The sequence below is a fragment of the Ailuropoda melanoleuca genome, chromosome 4 (genome assembly GCF_002007445.2).
Source record: "Ailuropoda melanoleuca isolate Jingjing chromosome 4, ASM200744v2, whole genome shotgun sequence".
Taxonomy (NCBI): domain Eukaryota; kingdom Metazoa; phylum Chordata; class Mammalia; order Carnivora; family Ursidae; genus Ailuropoda; species Ailuropoda melanoleuca.
The window spans coordinates 106,464,787-106,483,791 of NC_048221.1; the positions used below are offsets into that span (position 1 = coordinate 106,464,787).

At 50.3% G+C, this 19,005-nt stretch overlaps 1 protein-coding gene across 4 annotated transcripts in view; it reads left to right on the forward strand.

The window, feature by feature from the left end:
• Positions 1-14,795, forward strand: part of THNSL2 (threonine synthase like 2) — a 26,987-nt gene extending 12,192 nt beyond the window's left edge. The window contains exons 1-9 of one of the 4 annotated variants that reach the window (XM_034659489.1): positions 108-353; positions 1,560-1,794; positions 3,026-3,220; positions 3,648-3,800; positions 6,723-6,953; positions 9,804-9,952; positions 10,056-10,181; positions 12,593-12,744; positions 13,174-14,795. In XM_034659489.1, the coding sequence (XP_034515380.1) occupies positions 1,572-1,794; positions 3,026-3,220; positions 3,648-3,800; positions 6,723-6,953; positions 9,804-9,952; positions 10,056-10,181; positions 12,593-12,744; positions 13,174-13,384 (1,440 nt within the window). In that variant the 5' untranslated portion in view covers positions 108-353; positions 1,560-1,571 and the 3' untranslated portion in view covers positions 13,385-14,795. Of the gene's footprint in view, positions 1-107; positions 1,339-1,559; positions 1,795-3,025; positions 3,221-3,647; positions 3,801-6,722; positions 6,954-9,803; positions 9,953-10,055; positions 10,182-12,592; positions 12,745-13,173 lie in introns of those variants that run through there. The other 3 variants (XM_019802885.2, XM_034659490.1, XM_034659491.1) reach the window with 3 other exon arrangements.
• Positions 14,796-19,005: the final 4,210 nt, after the last annotated feature.

Genomic DNA, 19,005 nt, shown 5'->3' on the forward strand with positions numbered 1-19,005 from the left:
GCCCCCGCGGCGATCCCAGCACGCAGGCCGGCCGCAGGGCCCCTGCCCGCGTCCTCTTCCGGCGATCGCGGCGCCCTCCCCCCCACCCCGGGAGTCATCGGTAGCGGTTTATCTGCGCACTTGAACTCGCGGTTGAGTTCCGCGTGGCTGTGTCGTTTTCGCGGCCGCTTCTGTAACCTCCAGCCGCGGCGCTCTGCTCGACCCAGAGGAACCTGGGAGGGTTCCAGGCTTTGCACCTTGCGTAGGGTTTCTGCAGTACCCGGAGAGCGGGAACCTGAGAAGTCCGCCGTGTTTTCAGAGGCTGCCTTATCCTGCAGGCCTTATCAAAACCTCCTTTCCTGACCCAGGGCCTGGTGAGCAGGAGGACAGGTGCCCGGTGACCTCAGAGAGGCCGGGGCCTACTTGAGCCTGCTGGGGCCTCCACCCCGAGGAGGGCTGTCTGTCTGCATGCGATCAGTGGCCAGGGGCTCAGCCCCTCGGGTCCAGGTCCCTGCCCTGCCCCACCTTTTGTCAGAAAATTTCTTTACCTGCTGGCCCTTCCTGAAATGTTTCCTGGCCTTGGGGCTTTAAAACCAGAGCTTCTGAATTCACCTGCATGAGCCAGGGAAAGGTATTCAGCGATCAAGCTCAGCTCCCTGACCCGGCACCTGCTTCCTGGGAACCTAACCCATGTGGCATTGTGACCAGAGTCAGGCCTTGGACACTCCCCCTCCCCAGGACCCCAGAGTCCTGAATCCACACAGGCCAGTTAGCCTTGGCTAGACAGTCTTAAGAGTAACTTGCCAGCACTTCAAATGATTCCAGGATTAGCCTGAGAGGTAGGGCGCTGGTTCTCAACTAGGATGACCAAACCGTTCTAGTTTGTCTGGCACTGAGGGGTTTCTTGGGACACGGGACTTCCAGTTTTAAAACTGAGAAGGTCCTGGGCAAAGTGGGGCAAGTTGGTTACTGTATTCTTAACCCTGGCTGCCCAATAGCTTCACCCACGGAGCCTCTCATACAGAGGTTCTAATCTTATTGATCCAGGGAGGGTCCCAGGGAGCAGTATTTTTTTACAAGCTCCCAAGTTGATTTCAACAAACTACCGGAGTGAGGAACCACTAGGTTATAGGCAACAATGCTGTATAAGCGTGGAAGGTGGTTACTTTTTGAGCCTTAGTGGACCCCGGTATCTCTCAAAAGGTGTATAACCAACTGTGGTGGTCCTCTCCTTATCAAGAGGCCTATCAAAATGGCGGCTGCCTTATTGCTCTGATCTTTTCCCAGTTCCCTTATTCCTTGACAGTGAGGACCAAACGTTTTCCTTTCCTGGCATGACTTGGTACCCCCTCTCCTAAGGTCAGTGAATTTGCCTCATTTTGACTGGAAAGGTCATGATTTGGCCAGTCCCCGGTGAAGCTGGCATGAGACTCGACTGGGCTCCAGTCTCTCAGGCTGGGATGCTTACCTCCATGAGTGGTGGCCCAGGGGCTAGCTGAGGGTTCTGTGTACGCTTCAGCTTCTTCCTGTGGGGTACTGAGCTTGGAGATGAGGTGCCTCTGGGACTGTTCCCTCTGCAGGCCACCAGGATCATGTGGTATGTCAGCACTCGGGGAATGGCCCCACGGGTCGACTTTGAGGGGGCCCTCTTCTCTGGCTATGCTCCCGACGGAGGTCTCTTCATGCCCGAGGAGCTCCCACAGCTGGACATAGAGACCCTGCGTCAGTGGAGTGCGCTTTCCTACCCCAGCCTGGTGAAGGAGCTGTGCACTCTCTTCATTGGTCCTGAGCTCATTCCAAGAGATGTCTTAAACGGTAAGCATCCCCCAGCCTCCCTGCTCTCCCACCTCACTCCCCTGCCTGTCCAGTCCCCCACAGAGCTGCAAATCCATTGCTTCACCCCTAGGAGGTTTCTAGTCCTATTTCCCAAACATTGGAGTTTTTTCCCAGATTCTTGAATCCCAGAAATAGAAATATCCCCAAAGAGTTCAACCATTCCACTTTCCATCTCCAGTGAAATGAATGCCACCATGATCTGCAGAGAATGTTTTTTTCCTTTAGTTTATTTTTCAAAAACCTCTTCAAGACTAGAGACTTCGCCAACATCCTGAGATGCTTGAATGTTGGGGTATTTCCTACCTGTATATAAAGCATCTGGACCCTCAGATTACTGTTCTATTTCCTTGAATGGTAATTTCAGAAGGGATGTGGAGATTGTCCTCTCAAACTGGAATATGCCCCTGGATTCTCCCTGGGGATCCTGTTAAAATGCAGATTCTGATTCAGTGGGTCTGGGGTGGGGCCTGAGACTCTGCATTCCTGCTGAGTATCTAGATAACACTAGTGCTGCTGGTCCATGGGCCAAACATGGGAACTAATCCACCATGTGATGGTGAGAGTTTAGGGCTGGGAAGAAGAGGACCGCTCAAGAATGTGGTCTGATGGCACTGTTGGCATTGCCTGGGCACTCATTAGAGTTCTCAGCCTTCCTCAGGCCTACTGAGCCAGAATCTGCATTTTAAGATCCTAGGTGATTGGTTTGTCTATGAAAGTTCAAGAAGCACTACCTACGGTGACCTCCCTTAGGTAGGATTATATGTGAACCATCCCAAGATTCTGGTATCACAGGTGTGAAATTTAGTATAGCAAAAACAAACAACGTCTGGTCTTTAGGAAGGAACATTAGAAGAGATGAGACATTGACTTGTTTGTTGCATAGTTGTGGACTTGAACCTCTCTACTGGCATACGCGCACACAAGAAATCCAAATGATGAAGTTTAGAAAGTAAAAAAATGGAAGTTTTATACTATTTCTCTTCTCTGGGGGGCATCACACTGAGGAATCTATGAACAGTGTGGTTCGTGTCTGTTCAGACTTTTTCCTAGGATTGAGTAATTCTATTCATACATAGTCTTCTTTGTCCATAGTCTCTTACCTGGCAGCAGGAGATAGAAACCTGGCATTTAAAAGTGTAAAGAGATGGAGAGAGAAGCTGAGGCAGAGCTAATGGCCTTCCTCCACTGTCCCGCCCCTCTCCCCGCACAGATCTGATCGACCAAGCCTTCCGCAGATTCCGCCGCAGAGAGGTGGTCCATCTGTCCAGGCTGAGGGACGGGTTGAACGTGCTGGAGCTGTGGCATGGGGCCACGTACGCGTTTAAGGACCTGTCCCTGTGCTGCACAGCACGGTTCCTGCAGTACTTCCTGGAGAAGGAGGAGAAGCACGTCACCGTGGTTGTAGGTGTGCATGGCAGGCATGACGGCCCGAGCCCCGTAGGTCCCCTGACGTGCCGCTATCTACCCACAGAGAGCTCCGCATGGATGTCTCAAGGAGTGTGTGTTACTGGTTCTTCGAGAGCAGGGTTCGTCACCTTTTCCTGTGCCACGGACCCCTTTGACAGTCTGGTGGAGGCTATGGAACCTTCTCAGAATAATATTTTAAGTACACAAAATATGTAAGAGTATATGGTACCATGTTCACAGATGTCCTGATTTCTGTCCCTGGGCCTCTGGGAGGTTAACGGACCCCGGATTAAGCACGAGGTCCCAACTCTGCAGGTATTTGAAGTAGCCATTGCCTCCTGTGACAGCAATGCTTTAGGGACCATTTCTTTCCTTTTCCATCTCCCTTGTTCTAAAGGGGAGCGTTATTTTTTCTTCCCATCCAGGAACGTCTGGGGACACTGGGAGTGCTGCCATTGAGAGTGTTCAAGGGGCAAAGAACATAGACATCATCGTTCTGCTGCCCCAGGGTCACTGCACGAAGATTCAAGAGCTCCAGATGACCACGGTGCTGAGCGAGAACGTCCACGTGTTTGGAGGTGAGCGCTGGGATGGAGCCTCCAGGGGAAGCATGGCCACCTTGAGTGCGTCTATTTTGGGAGATGGGCTGGACTACAATGGAATACAACTGGCCAATTGATTAGTTGACCATCTTTCCTCCAGCTTTTTCTCTGTCCCTCCCTTCCTTCATCAGTCATGAGGTCGGTACATGCCTTGACTCAGCTCTGGGCAAGCTCTTGGCAACACGGTTTCCTACGCTATTGGAGGTGACAAGCGCATAAACCATTACTGACCATGTACATACTGCAGTGTCAGGTGAACACCATAGCCCCAAAGAATGCCAGCTCTGTGCAGATTCAACCTACCGGTGCCCTATATACAGGCAGCCACCAGACCCGTAGCCCGAGCCAAGTGACTCGGGTTTTGTTCCAGGACACTGAACTTTAGAGGGCATGAAGCCTGTTAAATAATTATTTTAAAAAGACTGTGTCCTTACATGTTAATAGCTCATGCCCTCCCTTATGGTATGGAAACAACTAAGTCATGCTTTTGGTTAGCAGGTCTAGGAAATTACTCAGTAGTACCCATTGCTGGAGACACCTCTTCCTGAGCCACACCATGAATTTTGGCATTTTGTACTTGCAGAAAAGCAAAAAAAGAAAACACGATCTCCTGTAATGTCAGGGCATCTATTCTGTAGAAATCGAGACTCTAGAAAGGCAGAGAGAGCTTGAGTGGAGCTGTACACTCTTATAGCCACTCTTCACACCTAGCTAGACCCCAGGTAGCCCCGAAGTAGGGGTGGGGATATGAGGAGTAAGGGGTCTCGGTGAGGTTTTGCACACTGTGGCCTTGGGAAAGTCCGGGAGGCCTGGCTTGATTCGGTCACTCATTAGCAGGAGAGCAAATGTAGTGGCAGAAGGCTTTCCTCCTACAACTCGCCTGGCCTCCTGGTATAATCCCACAGAGGATGTTTTCATAGAACACCAGTTCTGTCAAGGGGCAAACAGCAAAAAACAAAGTGCAAACAAACCATCCATGGGGGTAGCGTGAAGATCCGTCATCCGTTGGTTCAAAAGCAAGCAAAAAGCTCCTTCTACTCTTTTCTTTAATAAGCACCTACATATTCCAGTGAAAAGTTCTGGGTTTCGCTAATGCAGGTGTTGGAAAATCTTACAGGTTAACGTTGGTGGTTGCCCATATTTGGCTGTATTTTCCCGCGCCGATGGCAAAATTTTGATGTATGGTATCTGGGCTCCCGAGGGTCTCTATTATACCCTAAGCACTAAAATTGCTAGTCATGGATCTAAGGCTGTTTTTGCCTAGAATCGAAGCAGAGAATAACATTTTGTACCTCCGTTCTGCCACCTACTCCCTTCTTGCCTTATACCAGATGTTAGAAGGCTTTTACCTAAGGGCTTGTGTTTAAGTGGATCAGTTCCTGATCACGGAGTGGAGAACGGTACCCATTTGTAGAAGTGTAGTAGAAATGTGGATGGTGATGAGTGCAATAGGTCATAAATGTCTTCTTGCTGGAGCCCAAGGGGCTTTTCTGTTTTGTACCTGTTCTGAGCTTCAAGAAAATAGGACAGCGGACTTTAAAGAAATTAATTTTTGTTTGTAAATAGCACTATTCAGGTCCTTCCTTTCCTTTCTAGAATCCTCTGATTTGGTTTCTAGGAGGATGTGTGTTTGTTCCAGAGCTAAAAGCGGACATGTCTTCTCCCTTAGACCAGGGAGCTCAGGGAGTAGGGATGGGCCACCTGGATTGTTGTGTGTTGGACAGTGGTGTTTTTTAAAGTCGTTAATTTTCATATATATTTTATATTTGGTGATTCTTAAGCACAGAATAACCAGCAAGTGCTAGTTATACATTATTTGGGATATTTTAGGCTGGAAGTAACAGAAAATCTAACTCCAACCAGCTTGAACAAGAATATTTTCCAGCTTCTATAACTGGAAGTCTAGAGGTGGGAGGTGAATAGCTGATTCAGTGACTCAGCAGCCCCTCAGTGGAGACCCAGGTTCTTTGCGTTCTCTGCTCTGCCTTTCCAGTCCTAAGGCTCATTTCCCTCATGGCGTATTTCCTTCCTGTGGCTCCATCTGCAGAGCAGGGAATCTTTTCCTAGAGCCCAGCAAACAGCCCACGGGCGTGGGGATCTAGGGTCAGCCCCATGGCCTCATTGCTCCTCTACAGTACGAAGGGTGGAATGAATAAGAACCTTGGGCCGACTCTGGCACTCTCTGTGGCAAATCTTAGCCCTCTCTTTCAAGTTTGGGTCCAGTGGAGAAATAGACCCAGGTTTCAGATAAGAGATCAATATTGGCTTGATTGTTAGTTGGGCTGGATTGAGGAGTGCAACTTGGACTAGAAGCCAACTCACCCATAAATTTACCCCCTAATTCATCCGTAAATTAAACTGTGTCCACACCCAGCTCAAGGAGGAAAGGTCCATGCCAGCTTGCCTACCACGTGGGAGCAGAGAGCAGAATGTCTCTCTGTGATCTAACGGAGAGAAGGGCAGAACATGTGGAAGCAGTGACCCTTTCCCCCAAGCCCTAGTAGAGGACTGTGGAGTAAAGAAAGGGTCAGCCTCTAGCCACCTCATAGCCTCAAAAACCATCTCTCCTTGCTCCTGGAGAATGGGGCAGGTAGGCGTGGACTACAAAGAGAGTCCTTCTCCCAACATCCCAGAAGGTTGACAATTTATGTCTAATTTCGTATAATGGGAGAAATGTTGGAAGTATGACCACAAGAATATGACACATGGTGTCTTCTCTTGAGTTGCTTAATTTCGAGTCTAGAAAGCCAGGCCAAGACATGGGAGGGCAGAAACCAAGGCCAAGGGAAGGTCCCGGCTGGATGGGCCCAGTGTGGGAGGGCCTTGTTGCAGGCGAATGCCGGCTCCTGGGGGTTCTTCCTGCTCCTGATAGCTGCCCTCCCCTCTCTCTCCTGACAGTGGAGGGCAACAGCGATGAGCTTGATGAGCCCATCAAGGCCGTGTTTGCTGACGTGGCTTTTGTCAAGAAGCACAATCTGATGAGTCTGAATTCAATCAACTGGTCCCGGGTCCTCGTGCAAATGGCCCACCACTTCTTCGCTTATTTCCACTGTGCGTCATCCTTAGACACGCACCCCCTGCCCCCCGTGGAGGTGGTTGTGCCAACAGGGGCTGCCGGTAACCTTGCAGGTAAGGAGACCCCTGGGCAGAAATGGGCGTTCCAGAAAAATGCCTGTGGTCCTTGTCCTTCCAGCTGCCCTTCGGCTGCAACTGTGAGGAGAAAGTTTGAGCCCTTGCTCTGAAGGTGACAGGCAACCGCACAGAAGAAGCCCCCAGCATACTTCCCCCTCCCTCCCTGGGAGGGCATCCCGGCCTCTTGCTGCAGGAGGGAAGGATGGGCTAACCCCACTCAGGAGCGTGTGGAGAGATGCGGTCAAGGTTCAGCCACTGTGCTGGCCTGCCTGTGCCTGCCTCCAGAGAGGTGGACTTCACTCCCAGCCTCAGCCAGCTGTCTACTATGAGGACAACTGGCACAACATGTTCCCACCCCTAGAATCACTACCCGGGACCGTGTGAGGTGGAAAGAGGTCTGGACTTAGGGTTCTGGCCCCAGCTGAATGGCCCTGGGGCAGTCCCTTCGACCCAGCTGCTCGGCTATAAAAGCAATCTTGGATAGCTTATCCTATCTCTCCGGGCTACTGTCGAGTGTAAGTAAGATCCTTCCCACATGTCTGTGAACTTTGTACAGGTGAAGAGCTATGCCGCTGCGTGGCGTTAAAATCATCTTCTATAATAACAATAAACATGTTTCCAGCACTTCCTACTCGTCAGGCACCCCTCTAAGTGCTTCTCACGGATCAACTTATTGACCACTCACGTGCGCCTGTGAGGACGGTACTGTTGTCTCCACTTACTAATGAGGAAGTGGAGGCACAGAGAAGGGAGCCAGCTTGCTGTTGTGTACACAGCGGTCAGGGACAGAGCCAGGATGAGCACGCCGCAGGCTGGCCCCAGAGTCTGTGTCCTCGGGAACTTGTGAGGCTGCCTCCTAACGGCCTGTTTCTGATAGTTCTGTCGGTGGCATTGCTTCTGATGGGCGCCAGGGATGGCTTCCGTGAGACTGAGACCGTGAAATCATCTTAGTGGCCCCAGAGTCTTCCTGACTTCCTCCACTGCCACGGGGATGGGAAGAACGGGGCTGGCAGTTAGGCAAGGATAGCTCAGCCATCTTCACCCGCATGGGGGAGAGCCCACCGCGCTCCCCGTTGTGCCCTTCCACAGTGGCTGGCACGACGCGCAGTTTTGCAGAGTGCTCCTGTTGCTCTCTGCTCCATCAGGAGCTAGCTGTGTGAATGGAGCCCCTGGGCTCCCTGAGCATCCTCCGTACATGGATAGCATGCAGATCGAGTGAAAAGTGCTTTGCAAAATTCAGAGCAACGTTGGGGTGGTGTGATGATCCTTAAATGCTCTCGACGACCCACCAGAGATGAACCATTTGTGGAAGTATGTAAAGCCTCCCTAAGTGACTACGTTTTCGCACTCTCCCTCCCCCAGGGGGAGCAATTCCTTGTTTGTTCCCTGCAAACAGGAACTGCTGGGTGGGTGGGCGGAGGGCACTGCTCTGTCCTCCCTCCCGAGGGGCCTCTCCAGGAGGGGCAGGGTATCCGAAGGTGCTGCTTCTAGGAGGCTGAGTTGGGGGAGTGGGGGCAAGCGCATGTGCATGTGCCACTCAGCAGGCTTGGGGTGGGTCATTTCATCCTTCCAGAACCTTCATTTTCTCTTCTGCAAGTGGTAGCGAGCATGTGTGCCTGGTGGTTTGTATGTGAGAGAGAGAGGGAAGGAGGGAGAGACGTGGGGGTGGAGGAGAGTATCAGGGGACAGTAACATCTCCTCTTCTTTCCTGTGTGTGTGTGTGTGTATGTGTGTGTGTGTGTGAGAGTGAGTGACAGCTTTATTGTTACACGATTCACATCCTATACAATTCACCCATTTAAACGGTACAACCGAATAGTTCTTAGTATACGTGCAGTTTGGTACAGCCACCCCCACAGCCAATTCAGAACATTCTCATCACATAGGAAAGAAACCCTGTTCCCTTTAGCAGTGACTCCCCGCTTCCCCTCATCTCCCCAGGTCTAGGCAACCATTGATCTATTTTGTCTCTATTGATTTGCCTATTCTAGACATTTTATATAAATAGAATCATACGGTATGTGACTTTTATGTCTGGCTTCTTTCACTTAATATGTTTTCAAGTTTCCTGGATATCGTAGCCTGTATCAGTACTTCGTTCTTTCCTCGGGCTGAATAATATTCCATTGTGTGCATATAGCACATTTCGTTATCCATTCATCAGTTATTAGACATTTGGATCGCTTCAATTTTGTAACTATTATGAACAGTGTTGCTGCAAACGTTGGTGTATAAGTTTTTGTGTGGACCTGTATCTTCATTTCTCCTGAGTGTACTAGGAGTGGAATTTCTGGGTCACATGGTAACTCTATGCTTAACTTTTTGAGGAACTGTCAGACTTTTCCAGAACAGCTGCACCATTTTATATTCCCTTCAGCAATGTATGAGGGTCCCAATCTCTCCACAGCCCCACCAGCGCCTTGATTCTAGCCGTCCTACTGGACGTGCAATGGTGTATCACTATGACTTTGGTTTCTATTTTCCTGATGTTGAGTATCTTTTATGTTCTCACTGGCCATGTGTATATCTTCTGGAGAAATGTTTGTCCAAGTCTTTTGGCCATTTTTAAATTGGGCCGTTCGTATTTTTATTGTTGAGTTGTAAGAGTTATTTACATACTCCGTATGCAAGTCCTTTATCAGATATATGATCTGCAAATGTTTTTTCTCATTCAGTGAGCTGCCTTTTCATTTTCTTGATCGTGTCCTTTGAAGCACAAATCAAAATCTTCAAAAAGCACAAAAGTTTCTTAATTTTGATGAAGTCCATTTTATCTAAATTTCCTTTTATTTCTTGTACTTTGGGCGTCATGTCTGAGAAAGCTTTAGTCTCCTCTCTTTTCCTCAGCGGGGTGCATTGCCCAGAAGATGGGCCTGCCCATCCGCCTGGTCGTGGCGGTGAACCGCAATGACATCATCCACAGGACTGTGCAGCGGGGAGACTTCTCTCTGTCCGAGGCCGTCGAACCAACCTTGGCATCAGCTATGGACATTCAGGTAGGACCTGTGGGGAAGTGTGCACCTGGCCCAGGTGTTGACTGGGTGGGGATGGACAAGGGCTGAGATCAGTGTGGCCCCTGGCACCCTGCTTCCTGCCCAGGTGCCCTACAACATGGAAAGGATCTTCTGGCTGCTGTCGGGCTCTGACAGCCAGGGGACGAGAGCCCTCATGGAGCAGTTTGAAAGGACCCAGAGCACGAGTCTACCCAAGGAACTGCACAGCAAGGTCAGTCACCACTCACGCACCACAGAGAAAGCAAAGGGGGCAGCCATGAAACCCAACTTGGGTTTGGAAATCTGGTTAAGGGAAGAGGGCACCTGTTTCTTGAGCACCTCAATGAGGCCGGGCACCTTTGCAGTCACTTTCTATGGATTAATTTATTGAATGAGGAGGCACAATAGAGAGCATTGGTTTAGAGTCAGACTGGGCTTGGCTCCAAGCCGGCCGTGAAAACTTCGGTCCATTTCTTAAACTCTGTGCCTCAGTTTCCTCATATGTAAAGTGGGACTAATGATAATGCCTGTCACTGTTGAAGACTGAAGTCAAATAATTAAGCACTTTGTATACTGCCTGGAAATACAGGGCCCAGTACATTATCAATTATTATTTTTATTTATTGTTGTTGATTTTCAGCAGTAGCAACAATTGGCAGCCATTTTGCCTATCCAGTAGGAACAGAGACCATTATCCTCTTGAGTTTTCTTTCTTTTTAAAAGGAAAAGGAGAAATTTTATTTCTTCAGAGTGGTAGGAACCTAGTTAGGAAAGATTGGTTTTATTTATTTATTTATTTATTTATTTATTTATTTATTTATTTATTTTTGAGAGAGAGCATGTGTGCAAGTGGCCGGGGGTGGGGGAAAACAGAAGCAGAGGGAGAGAATCTCCACACTCAGCATGGAGGTAGGGCTTAATCTCACGCCCCTGAGATTATGACCTGAGCCGAAATCAAGAGTTGGACGTTTAACTGTCTGAGCCACCCAGGTGCCCTGTTTGCTTTTATTTTAATACCACCTGGTGATGGTCCACTCATTTTACATTAAGGAAAAGGATTTTATATGGCCAATGTTGCCTTTAATTTTCTCTACCGCGTGCCACCAAGTCATCCAGACTGTATGGCCATTGACCAGGACCTCACTACCTCACACCAGCTCTCATCGTGAGAAATTCCGTGTGTTGAGCCGGAATTCCCTCCTTCCAGCCTGCTCACTGGGGAGCCGTGTGATTCCTGTATTTGAAGAGAATCCCCATTTCTCTGTCGTCCCGGTTCCTTTAGCTGTCTCTTATGTGACCTCATTTTGCCCAGTCAATGACTGTCTTACAGGGTTGTTCCCAGAACTGGATACAGTTCTCTGGGCTTAGCCACCCGTGCAGACCGGAGTGGAATCTTAATGTTTTTCGTGATGCAACCTGTTTTAGTTGGAGTTGCTCGACCAAAGTACCAGAGACTGGGTGACTTATAAACAACAGATCGATCTCTCACAGTTCTGGACGCCAGAAGTCTGAGATCAGGGTGCCGGCGTCATTGGGTTCTGGTGGGAGCAACTTCCATACAAGTGGCAGACGGTCGATGTGTCGTCATAGCCCCACATGGTGGAAAGACAGGTAGCTAGCTCTCAGAGGGCCTCTTATAAAGACACTAATTCCATTCACGAGAGCGCCATCCTCAGGACCTAGTTACCTCCCCAAAGTCCCACCTTCAGACACCCTCACATTGGGATTAAGTTTTTCACGTATGAATTTGGGGGGGGGGGCAAACATTCAGATCATAACACAACCAAACATCAACTTATCCAGTCAGTGGCTTGTTTCGATACCCCGTTCCTTCTCCTCACGTAAATGAGGTGCTCCAGGAACAGACAGCAGATCCCGCCCTGCTTCATTCTCTCCCTGGCTGTACCTGTGCGAGACTTTCCATCTGCTGGAACAGCCGTCACTCACTCACTCCTTCATTCCTTCATTCCTTCATGCCACATATCTCCGGGAAGCCAGGAACGTGCTAGGTGTTGGAGATACAAAGCTAGAGAAAACACATTCTCTGTCTTCTGTGAACCCTAATGGGACAGGTAGCTGCGGTCTCTGCTGCAGGAAGGGTATGCAGGGTGGTGGGCACATCAATAGCATGCAAAAAAATTTCAGAAAATGATCAGATCAACCGTCCACACTGAGGGGGCAATGAGAAGGGAGTCTTCCTCCGTCTGCGGGTTGGGAGGGGGCTTCCTGGAAGAGGTGTGATCTGGGCTGGGTGGGAACTCACTGGAAGGTGTTCTTGAACCCACAGGAAAGAGGTGTACCAACGACAAGGCACCAGGAATGTTTGAAAGCCCTTAACCTTCTGTGTTTTGTCCATTTGTTGAACAAGACTATACACTAACTTGCTGATTCATGAGCTAACCCTAACGAAATTTACTGACCTGAAACTCAGAGGATCCTTCCCCCCCAGGCTGAGGGAATCGACTTAAAACTGGGAAACACGGGGAACCAGATTTTTCTCTGAGCTGAAGCTGAGCGACTTAGTGCGAAGATTCCATCTCAGTTCTGGGGTTGCCTGCCTATGTTATGTAGTGAGTTTTGGGTCACTTTCCCCGGGTTTCCCCTGACCCTGATTCCCACCCCTCTGACCCCGGGACCTGTCAGCTTCTAGGGGCAGTGACGTCTGAGTCGGTGTCGGATGAGGCCATCACCCGGACCATGGGGCGCTGTTGGGAAGAGAACCGGTACCTGCTGTGCCCTCACTCGGCCGTGGCCGTGAGTTACCATTACCGGCAGACAGACAGGCAGCAGCCCAGGTACGGGCCGTGGGCGCCTGGGTCACCGGGTACTCTGGCTTTCGGGGGCCCTCCTCCTCCTCCCCAAGCAGGGGAGATAGGAATCTGCACAAATGGCTTTCATGAGCAGGACGGGTGCTGTGTGGAGCTGTGCCCTGAGAACTGTGGTCCCGGAGGAGGGTGTGAGATAGCTATCTGGGGCAGCCACTGAGGGGTGGTGGTGGCGCTGGTCTCCCCCAAAGAGCAGCGGTTTCCCTGGCAGTGTCATTGTCGAGATAAGTTCAAGGTACCCAGCATCTGCCTCTTTCTCTCTTGTCCTTTCTTCTCTGTGCACCACCCTATCCCTGCCCACCCCCGTTCCTTCTCCTCTTCCCTCCTCACCTTCTCCTTTCCACGTCTGGCCCTCTGGTCTCTCGCCTGCCCTCCTGTTCCACCTGCCCCACCCCACAGCCTTCCCCGGTGCTGTCTGGCCCCCGCCTCTGCAGCCAAGTTCCCAGAAGCTGTCCTGGCTGCTGGGCTGACCCCAGAGACCCCTGCGGAGATCCTAGCCCTGGAGTTCAAGGAGACACGCTGCACCCCGATGCGGAAGGGGGACGACTGGACACTGATGCTTCGGAACACCATTGAGGGCCTGAGCTGGCCACAGAGGGGTCATTCTTGAATGTTCCGGAATAGCCACGCTGGATCTGACTTGAGTCAAGTTGCCCTGTAGCTCTTGTACCAGGGTCCCCTGTTCTATTAACCCAGGGCCGGTATCACAGCACCACTAAGTCCAAATGCCTGCCTTTCCGTAGGTGTCTCCATAACCACACTGCCTCAGAGAAGTCACACTGTCCTTTCCTCTGAGATTGACTCACCCTCTCCCCTCTCCGTGCCTTCCATCCTGCCTTTGCCTCTGGGAGTCTGTCCTTTTTTGATGAGTCTTGGTTCCTGCAAATAGTTTATTGCCAAGTTGTCCGCATCAGCCCAGATGGAAATAATGGCTCCTGATTCCGGCAGAACATCGACGGTAGCTTTCCTAAGGCGTGTATTCCCTCTACCCTGTTTTATGGTTCTCCACATTAGACATTACCTCCCCATCTCGAAGCCTCTTGAAGACAAGAACCACTGTTTAACTCAATGGGCTGAAACCTTTTGGGTTTGCCCCTGTTGATCAAAACATTTTTAAAATTTGTTCTCCCAACATATGTATACTAAATTATATATGAACTACACAAACCATATGCTAAAATAGGGAGGAAGGACTAAGAATAGAAACCTACACTGATCTTTTCTCCCCGTACTCCAGTGCCTTGTCTTGTGGACGCATCTTCGGCAGTGCTGAGCTTAGTGCCTGGTGCGTGCCGTAACCAGCGGGAACCGGGGTGCGCATGCCTGTGATTGCCCAACTGCCCGATAACCGTGTGATGGCTCTCGAAGCGTGGCCTGGGTCTCCTCAAAATGCACACTTCCGGCCATCTTCACAGGGGAATCTCTGGGTATGGGGTGGACATCAACTGCAGTTCTTACAAATTCCCTGAGTGAGTCTTCTGTGCGCTCTAATTTGGGAAACCCTGGGGCTAGGTGTTTAAGTTCATAAGTAACTTCTTATTTGTTAATTATGAGGTGTACTTTATTTTCACAAGGGCGTGCTTTATTGCTGCCACTGTTGCCATGATGTCGCCGTGCACTGTCGAATTCAGTAGCTACTAGCCACATGGGACTCTGAGCTCTTGAAATGTGAACAGTACAACTAAAGAACTGAATTTTTAATTTTTAAAAATTTTAGTAATTAACATTTAAATTTCAAAACTATTATTTGATTCAGTCATTAAAAAAACTTTTAAGTATGGTTAGGAAGATGCAGGTATGTGAATCTGTAAATTTTATGAAGTCTAAATACAGATAAGTATTTCCAATGAAAATTGAGTGTTCCAATTGAAATACACCGTAAGTGTAAAATATATATTGGATTTCAAAGACTTCAAATGAAAGAAATCTGAAATATCTCAGTAATAATTGTATATCGATCACTTGTTGGAAAGACAATATTTGGATGTATTGGGTTAAATAAAATATATCATTGAAATTGGTTCCATCTGTTTCTTTTCCTTTTACTGGTATTTTAAAGTTATATACGTGGCTCGCCTTTGTGGCTCACGTTGCATTTCCACAGACAGCAAATCTAGAGTTTAACATTGGCTTCGGGTACATGTGAACACACCGCGGATAGTTGCGGGCTTAGTTATATTCCTGGGTTCAAATCCCGTATGAATTGAGGGGGGTGGGTTTAGAGCAACACAAACACGAGAAGGTGAACAGAAGCCTTATGCTCTGGATGGGGGGGTGGGAGGGGCTTTGGAATGCAGGTAAGGCCGGCACAGCGTGGGGGGAGTTTGGGGGCCACTAGGGGACGCTGTTGCTACCATTCTGAGGGCTGCATGGAGAAGGCATCCTGCCTCCAGAGCCCTCTTCCTGGGCCCTGAGGTCTAAAGGAGCCGGTCACCCAGGTTGATCTCTGCCCGCCATTCCCACAGCAGAGCCTGCCAGCCCCACACTTCTGTGATGCCCAGGGAGAGAAGGAAGAGGCCAGAGGGCGCCCTCCTACCGGAAAATTTGACATTGGAGCGTGGCATTCAGTACAAAGAAGGGCAGGAATGCTGGGTCCACAGCAGGATGTTAGAGCATTCCTAATGGAATGACGATGGCCCTTACTGGCCAAAGCCCTGGGCAGTTTCAGAGACACGGTAACATCTACATTAGTGAACAGGATGGAGCCCCAGGGCTCGTTTTCCACGAGGCACTATAGTCAGATGCTTAGCAGTCCTGATACACTTAGAGGCCTATGAAAATGTTTTCATTTCTTTTAAAACCAAAAGAAACAATGACTATAATCCAGCTTGGCTTCCATTCGTCTTTATACCAGCACTCCTGTACAATAGAAGTTTACACATTTTATGAACGAAGAGGCCCATGAAAGCAAAAGTACCCAGGGTCCATGGAAGTCATCATGTGGGCCTGATCGTACCAGCTCTGTGCCAGGTAATGCTTTACAAAGTGACGGATTGAATCCTGCCCCTGTGACAGATGTATTGCTATTATCTGCATTTTGCAGATGAAGAAACTGGCACCACAAAGGGGCAGAGAGGCTGGGACTTGAACCCATGTACTGTGGCTTCAAGTTCAATGTACAGTTTCCAGCAACTGTGTCCTCCATAGCTGGTCTGCAGTCCGCTGCTTTCCAGGCTTCGCCAGGCTGTGGCCAGGCTTTTGGGCTCTCCTCCACCCTCCCTTTCGTGGATGGATTTGGGAGCATGGCTTTGCATCTCTGAGAGGCCTGCTGGAGACCTGCTTTGCGGGTCTATCTAACTGGCACTGGCCCTAGCACCCAGGACCCACTGCGGGCTGGCCGAGCCGCTAGTTCCTTTTTTTTTTTTTTTTTAAGATTTTATTTATTTATTTGACAGAGACAGCCAGCGAGAGAGGGAACACAAGCAGGGGGAGTGGGAGAGGAAGAAGCAGGCTCCCAGCAGAGGAGCCTGATGTGGGGCTCGATCCCAGGACCCTGGGATCACACTCTGGGCCGAAGGCAGACGCTTAACGACTGAGCCGCCCAGGCGCCCCTAGTTCTTATCTTTTGCTGCCATGTTTCTGAGGGCCTCGGGGGTCATTAGGGTCCCCCAAATCCCCGCCCTCTAGGTGGTTCAGAGACGTAACCAGCTCTGAGAGGTCACCACACCTGGAAGAAGGGACCCAGAATAAAGCCACTGAACACAGCGCAAATAGATGCAAAACATGAACTACAGAATACCCCTGCCACTGGGAATCTTGGGGGCCCAGTGGAAAAGCAGGGCAACCCTAAGGGGAAAATCTGAAGAAGCACCCACTCCGTAAACATTCACACAGCCCGGCTGTGCCAATACACACACATACATCTATACCCCCCCACACACACACACGTGTGCGTGTCCCACAGGCATCAGATAAAGTTAGAAGGGGCTGAAACGGTCCTTCTGGAGTCCAGCACTTACTGGCCGCGTGATCACAAGCCATTTCACCCTTGCAAAGCTCCTCGGCTAATTCCAGTCCTTACCTGGCTGGTTTGTTTTGAGGATTACGTGAGATAATGTATTTTCAAGTGCTAAGTAAATTCTAAAATGCTACACAAATGGTTCTTCTTATTAACACAATTACAGTCTGCGCAGAACAATTTAGTACTTTTAAGCTATCTTGTATTTTTTACTAATTGCTTTGCGAATTAGTCTTATCTTGCCTGCAAGACTGCCTCTTCCTGGAGGACCGGGTTTGTCTGCAGCCCCACGGCACTGGCACAGCTCTGGGCGCAGGGCTGGAGTTGCGCTCGCCCAGCCCATGTGCCTGGCAACAGGCTCCGGCGCGAGTCTCATTTGGGGGCCCAAGGGCATGGATTGGTCAGCAGTGGCTCTGCTAGCTCGTTAACGAGCCTCGCTAATTTGCAATGATGATGGTGATGGAATGATGCCCCCTCTTGAGCACCAATGACCAGCTGAGCCCTTTGTGAAGCACTTTCCAGACATTGACTCCTTTAATGCTCATGAGGACTGTATGAGAAAGTACTATTAGGATCTCCATTTTAAAGATGAGGAAATGAAGTTTGGAGAGGTTAAGTCACTTGCTGAAGGCCACCCCAGCCAGTGAGTGGTAGAGGAGAGGTGTGAGCCTGGGTGTAGGGTCTGTGAGCTTAAACATCGTGCTGGCCCGGGAGAGGCACTTTGGGCCAGATGGTCTCCGTGTTCTCTCAAAATCAGAGTCTGCAGTCATCTGAAAGTTAGATGGAGAGTTGCCCAAATCTGGGAGGAGGGCCAGGTGCTCTGGGGAGGGAGCAGGGGGTCAGAACCTTTGCTGGAGGCTTGCCTCTGGCTCGGGTTCCCACTTGGAGCTGGATTCCTCAATGGGGAAGGCTGGGAGCAAGTGTCTACTGAGTGGAGTGGGTCTTGTCCTGGGAGGAGAGTGGGTGACAGAAGTTCTGAGGGGTTTTTCAGCTGCTGGCAAGGAGGCCCTGTCTGGTGGACCCCGCTGGGAAGACTCAGACGGATGGAGTTGGGGAGACTTTGCTGAGTTTTCTGTGTCACCAAATGAACAAAGGGCGAGCAACAAAAGGAGGGCTGAGCCATCAGCCTCCTGAAAGAAGGCTAATGACTTCTCTGTCCTGCTCAAGAAAACTTCTCCCCAGATCCACCCTTCAACCCACCAGGGCCTGGGCCCTGTGTTAGGTTCCAAGGGAGAGAGAAAGAGTGGGAAAAGATGGGGCTGTGGTTGACCTACATAGAAGGAATAAGTTTGGGACCACCCCCAGGCCCCAAGGCTGCGAGTGACCGGTTCTTCAATGCAGGACCCAGCAGCCCCCTGTGGCCCCCTCTTCCTGCTCCTGTTCCAGCGCTGACCCCCCAGTGTTGCAGTGATTCGTTTAGGGGACTGCTCCTGGGATATGTAATCATTTCTGCAAGACTGCTGTCCAATACCCATCAACCAAGACCTAGCCCCCAAACCTAGCCTGCCTGAGTATGGCCTCAGGGAGTGGCTGATGGGAACAGAACTGGCTGGAGGGCTGCAGGGCCCAGAAGAGGAAAGATGACAGCAGGAGAGGGAGGGGTGGCGGAGAAGAAGGCTGGGCTGGGTGTTCAGGGGTCTTCTAGGTGCCGAGGTGGTCCTCCTGTATTCAGAACTGTTTCCTTCTCCTCCTCAATAGTTTGGTTATCGCAAAGATCTTTTGTAAGAAGAGGAGGGACCTCCTTCCCTCTGAATGAATGCTCAGGAGCTAAGTAACCAAGACAAAGGTCCCTTAACAGGTACAAAACTAAGAACCCAGGCAAGGCTCTGGGTCCTTTAGGCCGGAATGAAGCCACTAGAGCCTTCCCTGGTGTGGCCGCTAGGGGGACCCACGGAGTGTCCCTCTCCTGTCTCAGCTCCTGGGGTCGCCTGAATCACTGTCTTCGTTTTACCCTCCCTTATCCAATCCTCATCCCGAAGCAGAGACAGCGTTTGCTGATACAATAGATTCGGTTTAGGTCTTGAGGGATCCGAAGGGGCGGGACCCAGCTCTGTGGCACGCTCCTGCAATTAAAGGTCACTTTTGCCCCCATACCCCCCCAACCTCTGGGCAAAAAATCCCTCCAAATTCTCCAAGCCCAGGATGAACAGCCAGGGATTCACATGGCCAGCAGAGGGCAGCAGAACACACCCCAAGGCCCTTTCCCTTCAAAGGTGACTGACCGCAGCCCCAGCCTCAGCCCCACCCTCTACAGGCCTGCAGGTCTGACTTTG